This window comes from Chiloscyllium plagiosum, chromosome 3 (genome assembly GCF_004010195.1).
Source record: "Chiloscyllium plagiosum isolate BGI_BamShark_2017 chromosome 3, ASM401019v2, whole genome shotgun sequence".
Lineage (NCBI taxonomy): Eukaryota > Metazoa > Chordata > Chondrichthyes > Orectolobiformes > Hemiscylliidae > Chiloscyllium > Chiloscyllium plagiosum.
The window spans coordinates 133,951,591-133,964,051 of record NC_057712.1 but is presented as its reverse complement, the minus strand read 5'-3'; the positions used below and the strand labels follow the sequence as shown (position 1 = coordinate 133,964,051).

General features: G+C 41.1%; 1 protein-coding gene across 1 annotated transcript in view; it reads left to right on the top strand.

Moving 5' to 3' along the window:
* Positions 1–12,461, top strand: part of LOC122540182 (dynein axonemal heavy chain 8-like) — a 1,320,893-nt gene that overhangs the window by 207,098 nt on the left and 1,101,334 nt on the right. Inside the window, exon 8 of the mRNA XM_043675532.1 lies at positions 1,061–1,237. Coding sequence (XP_043531467.1) covers positions 1,061–1,237 — 177 coding nt within the window. The remainder of the gene's footprint in view (positions 1–1,060; positions 1,238–12,461) is intronic.

The following is a 12,461-nucleotide window of genomic DNA, read 5'->3' as shown; positions in this document are numbered from 1 at the left end:
AAAGAGATTCACAACATTTTACCTGGACTAATGGTGACTCCTGAATATGTATTCTTTATAGACTGTGTTAATTTGTAAGCAATTCATTACCTCAGGTGATTTAAATTTTTCCTGGCCTGACCATTGCAATTTTCCTATCTCCCCCATGCCCTTGCAGTTATCTCTACAATGCTCTTGCAAGCTGCCTGTCTCCTCCAGCTCCTGTGCAGACTTCCAGTCTCCTCCAAGTAAATTGTAGCCTCTTTCTTATCCCCAATCATTTGCCAACTTTGAACCTGACAGATGGCGAATAAAATGCTGTCTAGGCATGAAGTGCCTTCAAGCTTCCCCATCCCACCCTCAGGGAAAAGATTGATGACTCCCATTTTCCTCCTCACCCTTCATCTCAGCAAAAAAAAAGGTGGGTTCTTGTTACCCACTACTGCTCCTTTCACCCTGGAATCCTGACCTCCCAGCCATGGGTTTCAGAATCAATATCACTTCAGCTTTTATCCCCCAGTCTTTTGGTAGATATTCCCTTGGCGACTCCCTCACAGCCAGCATTAACTTATGCAACCTTTCCTCTAAGCATAACTCGTTCTTGACTGCATTTCCTGTTGATAGGTTCAGTATTGCTTGCTGCCCCATGCATCTTATGCATTACTTGTTACAGTTTGCGACCTTCATGGGACTATTGTGAGCATTTTGTTTTCCATTTTTGAACAACTTGTAATGGTGCACTAGATCGGTTCTTGTAACGAGAGGTTTGTTCCATTACAAAACCGTATGGCTTAGGAGCAGTTGTAGGCCATTTGGCCCTTTGAGCCTACTCCACCATTCAGTAACATTGTGGCTAATCTGGTTGTAGTTTCAGATTCCCATTATTTCTTCCTTTATACTCCATCCTAGTGTGTTGTTACTGGTAATGGCCTGTGCACCATTCCCACAGGGAGTTGTTAAGTTGAGACTGAAGATCAACCATGATCTATTGAACAGTGAAGCGAACTCAAGTCTCTAACTGCTCTTATTCCTTGTTTTTCAGTTATGTCAAAGTACTTTATGAAACTTGCTCTCCATACAGGTGCTGGCACAAAGCAATCAAGTGAGAAAAGAAGCTGAAGATTCAGGTCCACTGACTGAACTCGAACACTGGAAATGCACATCAGCAGAATTCAATTCTATCATCGAGCAGCTTAAAGGACAACATTGCAAGGCAGTGATCAATGTGTTAAACACAAGCCACTCAAAGGTGTTAAAGGTAAGATTAATGACAATATAAATATTGGGATGTTTATAGTTAGAAGAATTGCAGTTTTGCAATAAACATAATTTGCAAGGACACCTATGTCAGACTACTGTTCATAGACTTTAGTTCTGCATTTAACACCATCATTCCTCAGCACCTGATTGGAAAGCTGAGTCTGCTGGGCCTAAGTACCTTCCTGTGTAACTGGATCCTGGATTTCCTAACTGGGAGACCTCAGTCAGTCTGGATCGGGAGCAACATCTTCAACACCATCACACTGAGCATGGGGACCCCCAGGGCTGTGTGCTGAGTCTACTGCTGTTTACCCTATTGATACGACTGTGCAGCGATGCACAGGTTGAATCACCATCAAGTTCACTGATAATATGACTGTACTGGGTCTCACTAGCAGGAACGAGTCAGCATACAAAGAGAAGGTACACCAGCTAATGGATTGGTGCAGAGCCAACAACCTGTCTCTGAATGTGGACAAGGCAAAAGAGATGGTTGTTGACTTCAGGAGGGCACAGAATGACCACTCTCCACCGGACATAGATGGCCCTCCCGTAGAGATGGTGAAGAGCATCAAATTTCTTGGCATACCCCTGATGGAGAATCTTACCTGGACAACACCAGCTCCATCGCCAAGAAAGCCCAACAGTGTCTCTACTTTCCGTGCAGGCTGAGGAAAGCCCACCTCCCATCCCTTATCCTCACCACATTATACAGAGGGTTCATTGAGAGTACCCTGAGCTGCTGCATCACTGCCTGGTTTGGGAATTGCACCATTTCAGATCATAGGATCCTATAATGGATAGTGAGGACAGCTGAAAAGATCATCAGGCTCTCTCTTCCCTGCATTACAGACATTTTCTCCATGTGCTGCATCTGAAAGGCTAAGAGCATTGTAGAAGACCTCACAGACCCCTCACTCAAACTCTTCTCCCTCCTGCCATCTGGCTGAAGATACCAGAGCATACAGTTTCCCATGGCCAGACTGTTCAACAGTTTCTTCCCCCAAGCCATCAGGATTTTTAACATAGTATAATCAGACAGTACCCATTTGAAATTCTTTTGTAATGCTGCTAGAAAATGTCTATCATTCATCATTCTTCTATTACACTGTAACTTGCGTGTTTTGCACTTATGCACTATATGCCATGCACAATTGTGTAGTTTGTGCTGTCAATGTCGCATCCTTAGTACTGGAGGAACACTGTCTCATTTTTACTGTATAAGTTGTATATGGTAGAAATGACAAATAAAAGCTACTTTCTCTCTCTCTCTCTTTCTAATTCAGATAATAATTAACAAAGTTTGTTTCTGATGAGAATAGTATATCAGATTGTTGATGTAAAATTCAGATTTTGCATAGATATCTTCTGGTTCATTGCCATCCTTCACTCCTAAAGTTGATTCTAAATCTATTATGTTGACACAATCGTTTTGGTGTTAGAACTTCAAGGGGAAACAATAATATTCCTTATCTATAAACTGGAAACCTTAGATGAAACCAATGACCATACTGAAGAGACTAGGCTAATGGAAAGTCGCAAAGTCATATGCAAATTGTTATTTGCTCAAACAGAACTTGAATATTGCTGAAAAGAAAATAATATATACAAACAAATTCCATATTTACGTACCAATCTTACTCACCAATCATCTGCTTTCCCTGCACAGGAAGCTTCTCAATCTGTGCTTTTTATCTTCTCCCACTGACCTCCCATTTAAAAACATACTATTTTAAACCTTTGGAATAATCACCAGACTTCTTTAGAGTTTCCTGTGGACCTCTCAGTTTTATCCTTCATCTGTCTTTTCATCTTGCTCACTCTCCTCTTACTGGTGCAGTGTGAGGGGTAACCTGAATCCTGGTGCAGCGCGAGAGGAAACCCGAGTCCCAGTGCAGTGCGTGGAGAAACCCTGAGGGAAGCGAGTCCCAATACAGTGCAACTTACCTTGTTGCTGCTGAGTGCTGGTGAGGAGCGGACTGAAAGTTGGAGAAGCGTGACAGTTGATGAACTTGTGCCTGGTGTGGGTGGTCAGACTATATGCTGAGCTGTTACTATTTGAAACTCTTTTCCAAACTGTAATATAAATCCTTTAAATCTGTTATAACTACCTTATTTCTAACTTATTTTTTAGATACTGTAGTAATGCTATTACTTTTTCTTTTAATCTGCTTTTGTACCCAAGATTTGTATCTAGGTACTTTTACTGAAGATTATGCCATTAAAGGCAAGCATTGTAAAAACCTCTCACTGTACTCCTGTACTTATGTACTAGAGTACATGTGACAGTTAAAAATATTGTATTGTATTGTATTCTATTCTACTCACCTTGCTGTTGAACATAGAACATAGCACAGAACAGGCCCTTCACCCTTAAATTTCTGTGACCATATGCATGTCCAGGAGTCTCTTAAATGTCCCCAATGACCCTGCCTCCACAACTGCTGCTGGCAACACATTCCATGCTCTCACAACTCTCTGTGTAAAGAACCTGCCTCTGACATCCCCTCTATACTTTCCTCCAACTAGGTTAAAACTATGACCCCTCGTGTTAGTCATTTCTGCCCTGAGAAATGTCTCCATCTTTCTTTGGTTGACATGCTTTCTCCCATGATCATATTTATCCTCCCCCACAATTGCTTCACCTTCTTGCAAGAATGGGGAAATCTGAGGATAGGGCGCCTTAAACCGGAGTATTAATTTAGGAATTTGGTGCCGGGTGATATTTGACGCGTGCGATGAAGAGGTGATGCCTTTTAATATCTTCTTTTTTCAACTTCTGCAAGTTGTTGTGTGAACTTCCTTTATCTGCAAGCTTGTATAGAATCCCCACATTGTGTAACCAAGCTCTTTGGACCAACAAGTCCACACCGACCCTCTGAAGAGTATCCCCCAGACCCATTCCCCTATTATCCCATATTTACCCCTGACTAATGCATAGAATCCCCACAGACTTTATCTCACTATACTGGCTAAACTCCATCAGGATCATAGATTTCCAAAATGAAGATATTGATGAGAAGTTACATCTGGTGGCCAGGATTGGATAGACTCATAGCTGCAATGGGGCAGTGTACTGAGTGCAACAAAGGCAAAGATTACCGCCAGAATCTCCCCCATATTCGTGGGAATGGGTGAGTAAACCTTGAACTCAGTTACATGTTGGCTATGCAGGTCCTTTTATGGGCTCAATGTTTTTAGTCATTGTGGATGCCCACTCAAATTGTTTGGATGTGCACAGAGTTCATTCATCAAATTCAGGGACACAAAAAGAAAATTCTCACACATCTTTTTCAATACACAGACTATTGGAAGTGTTCATCACAGATAACGGGCCATCATTTGGGCAGCAGGGAATTTGAGGATTTTCTATAGTCAAATGGTATACATCATATCATGACAGCTACATACCATCCAACATCCAATGGTCTGGCGGAAAGAGCAGTCCAAACTTTGAAGGCATCTTAAAGAAACAGTCTACAACTTCACTTGATATCAAACTGTCCCAGTTTCTATTAAAAAATAGGACCATGTCTCACACAACTACAGGGATAGCTGAAGCAGAGTTGCTGATTCTGTGAAGATTCTGCACTAGGTTAAACCTCATATTCCCAGACGTGGGGTGAGGGTGAAACAACATCAGGAACAGCAGTGGTGGATACAAGACTCCACTAAGCGAGAGAGACAGTTTACTTCAGAGGATGAAGTTTGGCGGAGGAACCATGGGAGTGGTCCTGCATGGGTAAGAGGCATGGTTGACGCAAGGCCAGGTCTAGTGATGTATAAAGTTCAGGAAGGTGCGACAGTCCTGAACAAGCACATGGACCATTTGAAAGTTGCAAACTTACAACAGTGCAGGAGCAGAACATACCCGATTCCTCAACTGCCTTTCCAACTGTTCTGGAACCTGTGCATTCTCCTTTTCTGTCAAGCATTAAAGATACCTCAGAATCTGACATGGACATGTTGGATGTTGCCGCCTCAATGGCTTTGTTACCTGAAGAGGAGAATAAATTTCTTCAGAGATACTCAGGGCACAAGAGGCGAGCTACTGTGTGTCACACACCCCTCCTAAATCAGAGGCAGAGTGGAGGAGCCTGACCTAATGCTAAAATGGCCCAGGAAGAGCTACAAAAAAAAAGAAACCTCAGACTCAGTGGTGGAGAGGTATAGTGATTGTACTGAGGTCAGCCAGGTGGACCCCATAGAATCTGAGTTCCCTACGTGGGGCTGTTATCTTGGTTTAATTAGGGATCCCTGGCTCAGACATAAACAAGGGTGTCACTCAGAGCTGGCTTTGAGGAAACTGAATCACACATGTAAATAAAGGGTAGCTTATTGACTGGATATTGGCTCTATAGAGTTATTTCATGGGCAAAGCTGCCTTGAACATGCACCCATGGTGTCTTCCTCCATTTATTGAACAAAGCAACATTTGAAGATACAACAATCAATAAGCTGCAATAACCTGTTTTCTTTAAAACTGCCACATATCCATCCTTGGTCCCTTTTTCAATTTTTAAGTCCATGGTACAAAACATCTGGATTACTCTGATCAGTTTTGGTCCCTTTATTTAAGGAAATATATTATTTCATTGGATGCAGTTCAGACAAAGTTTACTAGGCTGATCCCTAGTGTGGAGGGATTGTCTTATGGGCAAAGGTAAGTAGTTTGGTACTCTACTCATTACAGTTTAGAAGAATGAGAGGTGAACTCACTAAAACATATAGCATTAAAAGCTGTGAGATATTTCCCCTCATGGGAGAGTCTAGGACCAGAGGGTGTAGTCTCAGAAATGAAGGACATTATTTTAAGTGTTTGATTCTCAAATTTGCCAAGGGAGTTTAGAAAGAAAGAAAAAGGCCATACTTTTAGAAAAAGCAAAGTTAGATTTGGGTTCACCAAGGACAAAAGTAAAAAGGTGAAATTGTAAGGGAGTTACTCAAATACTTTGGTGAGTCAGAGAAACAGACAAGTGCAGTAGAGTAGAAAAACTTAAATTATAATTGAGGAAAGAGAGAAAGAGAGAGAGAGAGAGAGAGAGAGAGAAAGGAAGGACGGAAGGAAGGAAGGAAGGAAGGAAGGGTTCTTAACTGAGCAAAGAGAGAAAGAAGAAAGAGAGAAAAAGGGAGAGACAAAGACAGAGAGAATTTGAACTTGAGAAGTTGTGACTTAGTTAGCAAAGTCAGGTTAACAGGATGGAGATTAAAAGAGAAGGTAGTGATATACACAAATATGTCAAAACTCCGCCATATTTTGATGAGAAAGATGTTGAAGCCTTCTTTATTTCATTTGAAAAATTGGCTAGGCAGATAGAGTGGTCCAAGGATTTATGGGTAATGCTATTGCAGATTAAACTGGTATACAGAGCTAGTGAGGTATTTGCTGTGCTGTCAGATGAGGGATCAAAAGATTATGAAGAGGTTAAACAGACTATTTTAAGTGCTTATGAATTTGTACCAGAAGCATACGGACAACGGTTCAGAAACAAAGAAGAAACCAGTTCCGACTTGCATTGAGTTAGAAAGAACTAAACACAGTCATTTTGATAGATGGGTATGTGCTTTAAAAATAGATAGAATCTTTGAGTGTCGAAAAGAGATTATTCTGATGGAGGAGTTTAAAAACTCACTTCCACAGATGATAAGAATTCACGTGGAGGAACAGAAAGTTCAGGAAGTGAGAAGGCAACAGAATTAGCAGATGAGGACATGGTGCATAAGACAAGCTTCCAGACAGAATTTCATCCTGTGAGGAATAGAAGTTGAGAGAAGGGAAAATCCTACAGTACCAAACCAAGAGTAGCAAACACTGGTAAGAGTTTATCACAGGTTAAAAAAGAAGCCCGGGAGGATAGAAAGGAGGTGAAAGGCCCCAGGTGTTCCACTGTAGTAAAGTGGGATATGTAAAGTCACAATGCTGATTGTTAAGGAATGGCGCTGTGGGAAAAGATGTGGTAAGAGAAGCTAAATCTGTGGTATTAGTGAAGGAAATAAAGGAAACCCCAAGAAGAGGTGAGGCAGCTGCAGGAGAGTGCACAGCCTAGACAGGGGCTGGGTTCGGAGTTAGTAGCTGATCTCTACATGAACAGGGGGAGAAGGACAAGTAGCTATAATTTTGAGAGATATATAATCTAACTAGTCACTGATAGTAAGACATGAGTGAATATACACTCTTTTTGATCTGTTACCTGAGAGTATGGGATAGATGGAAGAAATTTAGCATTCCCCAATGTAAGATCATGTTGGAGTGCCAACTCAAGACTGGGGAGGTTACAGTGGGAGTGGTTGATAAAGTGTCGGTTGCAGGAATTCAGTTTGTTCTTGGGAATGATTTGTCAGGATCCAAGGTGGGAGTGACACCCCTTGTTGTGGAGAAGCCCAAGAAAGACCAAGAAACTGAGAAGTTAAAACAGAAATATCCTGATATTTTCCCAGACTGTGTGGTAACCAGATCCCACTATCATAAGTCACAGCACAAAGCAAAAAACTAAAGAAAGAGATGAAGGAGTTGAGGTTCAGTTAGCAGACACCCTGTTTGATGTACTGGTGCATGAAAAGATTGAACAGGCAGAGGGTCAGACAGAAGTGTTTAGTCCTGAAAGGCTAAGGGACTTACCACAGCAAGACAAGATGATAAAAGATATATATGTGGATGCGTACTCTGAAAAGGAGGCAGAGAATATTCCGGAGGGTTCTACCTGAAAGGTAGAATCCTAACATGGAAATAGAGACCACGGCAGGTTAGTGGAGAGAAGAAATGGCCTGAAGTGAACCAGACTATGTTTCTGGTAGCATAGGAAGTGTTATAGGTAGCACCCATGAACTACCTGTAGGAGGTTTCCTCGGGGTACGAAAGACTCAGGCTGAGGTACAAAAACATTTTTATTGGCCTGGAATGCACAAGGATGTGGTTAATTTTTGCCATTCTTGTCATCCATGCTCAATGGTAGGTAAGCTACAGGCAGTAATAAAACCAGCACCTTTGTTGCGAATTCTCGCATTTGAAGAACCTTTCACACAGGTTATAATTGATTGTGTTGGTCCCCTCCTGACAATTAAAGTAGGAACCAGTACTTGTTACCCATAATGGATGTGTCTACCAAATTTACAGAGGCAATTCCATTACAGAGTGTCAACACAAAAAAGGTGGTAGAGGAGTTAGTAGCTTTCGTCACATGGTATGGACTACCCAGAGATATTCAATCGGACCAAGGGTCAGATTTTACTGCTAGGCTGTTTAAGGAGGTTATGGATAGCTTAGGCATACAGCACTTTAAATCCAGTGTGTATCATCCTGAATCCCAGGGACCTTTAGAAAGATGGCATCAGACCTTGAAGACCATGTTGAGAACGTATTGTCTGGATTACCTAAATGATTGGGATAAAGGTATCCCATTCGTATTGTTTGCCATGCGAGATGCCCCAAATGAATCTACTCAGTTCACTCCCTTCGAGTTAATATTCAGAAATGAAGTGAGAGAACCTTTGAAATTAATGAAAGAAAAATTGACAGGACCAAAGTTGGAGATCTCACACTTAAATTATTATTCAGAGATGAGGGAGAGTCTAAATCAAGTGGGTGAGTTAGGTAAACTGCTTCTCAAGAGGGCACAGCATGGAATGAAGCAGGTGGCAGATAAAAGCTCTGAGACGCAGATGTTTTTCTGAGGGGCCGGCATGTTAGTACTGTTACCAGTGATAGGAGATCCCTTCAAAGCAAGGTATAGTGGTCCCCATCAAATTGAGAAAAAGTTCAGTCAGGTGAGCTATCTAGTAAAGATGCCAGATAGAAAAAAAGGTATTGAGTATGTTATGTCATGTGAACATGTTGAAACTATTTTCTACTAGAGAGAAAGAACAGGAGAAACAGGTGTTTGTCACTGTCCTGCAGAGCGAGGAATCAAATCCAGATGATGTGGATTTTGATGAAGAAGTCCTTGACGAGTTGGATAAGTTAGTAAACTATCTGTCTCAGGAGCAAAGAACTCAGTTGAAAGGTTTGTTACTGCAGTATAAGGACACAGGTAAGAATTAGATGGGGAGGACTAATGAAGTAGACTAAGGGAATACTGGTCTGACAAAACAACACCCCAATTGACCTAATCTTTTCAAAGCCAGGCAGGTCCAGAAGGAAATGGAGGCAATGCTCGATGAGGATATCATCGAACCGAGCCAGAATGAGTGGATTCGCCAATCATCTTAGTTCCCAAACCAATGGGACTCAACAATTCTGTGTGGATTATCGGAATGCCAACGCCGTTACAAAAATCAGACTCCTATCCAATTCTGAGATTGGAGGACTGTATAGAGTGTTATGGACTAGACCAGACTACTCAAAATATTCTTAAGCAGGCACCTGACCATAAGTTTGCAATTTGTCTCAGTAAGTGTACAATGAAAGTTACCCGGAGTAAGTTAGCTGGGTTGACTACCAGGTTTTAAAACAGACAAAATTTTATTCATAAAATTACACAATGAAACACTAAGGACAGAATAAAGAACCCCTACAGAACTCAGTCTATCCAAATTAGACTTAGTTACGCTGTTCCAAGTATACACAACAGTCCTAACACACAAACCCCTTAACACAGTAAAAATGAAACAAATGCTTACAGGTTGAAATTCGAAGGGTGGAAAGAGAGAGAATCTAGCAGTCTGTTTCCACACAGCCCACAGCTGAACTCCCTAACTGGTTCTGGACTGAACTGCTCAGCTTAACTTCAGTTTCCAGGACTGACCACTCCTCTTTCATTATACAGGTCACTTCTAAAACATGACCACTTTGGTCTGAAGTCTCACCTGTTTACATATAAACAGAAGGGTTCTCAATAAACTTTTCCATCTCTGTACCAAACCAGTCTGATCGGAGCCTGAGTGGTTTCTGATAAAAACGGATACAGCATCCTTGAGAAAGGGAACAACTTTTAGAAAGAAGAACCAGCTTTATGAAACGAGAAAGTCGGCCAAGCTAGTTACATCACCAAGTCGGATTTAATGCATGGTTACTGGCAGGTACCTTTATCAGAGACAGTGAAAGGAATTTCTGCGTTTGTGATCCCAAATGGGCTATATCAATTTAAAGTGATGCCCTTTAATGAAAAACGCACTTGCCACATTCCAAAGACTTATGAACAGAGCTGTGGCTGGGTTAACTAACTGTGCAGTCTATTTGGACAATGTAGTGATCTTTAGTAAGTCCTGGGCAGATCACATGGTACAGTTGGCAGAGCCATATATGAATAGGAAGGGTTTGGAGGGATATGGGCCGGGTGCTGGCAGGTGGGACTAGATTGGGTTGGGATACCTAGTCGGCATGGACGGGTTGGACCGAAGGGTCTGTTTCCATGCTGTACATCTCTATGAATTCTTGAAAGCAGAGGTGATGTTCTTGGGACATAACATGGAAAATTGACCCCACATAATGCAAAGATGAAGACCGTCAAGGAATTTCCAACAAGTACTTCGATTCTTAGGACTTCAGCAGCCAAGTGGCACTGATAACCGATTTGCTGAAGAAGTACAAAGTTTCGGTGGACAGAACAATGCCAGGATGTATTCGACCATTTGAAAGCAATATTAACTATGAAACCAGTTTTAGCTACACCAAACTTTTCAAAATCTTTTAAAGTTGCCATTGATGCTAGTGACATAGGAGTCGGAACTGTACTGCTATAGGAAGATGATGATGGGATTGAACTGCCAGTTGGCTACTTTTCGAAGAAACTGAATGTCCAGCAGAGGAAATACTCCATGATTGAAAAAGACCTGCTGAGTTTGGTACTAGCCTTACAACATTTTAGCATGTATACGTCACGAACAATGCGTTGGAGACAATTGTGTATACGGATCACAATCCTCTTACATTCTTAGAATGCTTTAAAGACAAGAATGTGAGACTATTTCATTGGAGTCTTATGTTACAGACTTTTAATTTAAAAATCGTACATGTTGCAGGTCGTAAGAATGTAATTGCAGATGCGTTATCAATGTTTTAACTGAAAGTTTAGATAAGATTTGTATTTATCCAATGTTATAGATATGGGATGAAGTTGAGGTGAACTTAGATTAAAGTTTTCTGTATGTTTTGATAATGTGTTTAAAGAATATAAATAAAATGAAGTCATTCTTTCATCATGAAGGTTAATTTTTTTTCTTAAGGGGGGGGGGGGGGGGGAAGTGTTATGAAGGTGTAAGGGGTACTGTACCTTTAAGAGAGTTGAAAGCTAGCAAGGACTTTGAGAGGCATAGAGAGTCCGGAACAAGTTAACAATGTAACGCTTGGTCAGAACAGCTAGCTTTGGCTGGGTTGCTATCAGGCAAAAACAAATTCTAGTTTGGCCAATCAGTTCAAATTATGCCCCAAGATACTAAACTCCAATCAAGTTTGAATTTGGCATTTTGACAATATTAAAACAAATGAGACAATCCAATGTTTTGGGATATAAAACCGGAACAAATTAAACAGTTGAGGGAGAACTGCCAAACCACCATCAAATAAGCTCTCTTAAAGATACCTCTGTCTATCAACGACCTGTGAAACAGAATGCCTAAGAAGAAGAACAAAAGACAGAGGAAAATCGGCAAACTGACTGGTTTTGACACATGATAATATCTTTTGTAAATCGTAATTGGGATTTTTATCGCACCAGTACTGTAGAGGGGAAGGTAAAAGATAGATTTAGATAAATGAGTTGTAAGTAGTTGTTAGTTAATTGTTCTCTGTTGGACTTTAACAAGTTAATTTGTTAATTTTTACTTTAAATAGTGACTTTTGGGATAGTTCTTTGCCTCTCGAATTTTTGCAGATTACCGCACAGAGTAAATCTTTTCTGTGTTGCTGGTTTTAATTAACGAAGGGTTTACTCCGTGTCGTAACCTAAGGCTGAGATGAGGAGAAATTTCATCTTTCAGCGGAAAGTATGTCTCTGGAACTGCTTGCCACAGGGAGCTGTGGAGATAGAGTTCTTGTGTATGCTTAAAGCTAAGATAGATAAATTATTCATGAATGGAGGAACCAAGGGTTACGGGGGATATACAGGAAAGTAGACATGAGGAGCGTCCGATCAGCCATGGTTCTATTAAATGGCAGAGCAGACCTGTGTAGCCAAACAGCCTACTTCTGTTCCTATTTCTTATCGTCATGTGTTCTTATAAAGTTGGTGTCTACCTTTTCTCTGCCCTTAGGAGAGATGAAACACCAATACTGAAATGTGCTTCAG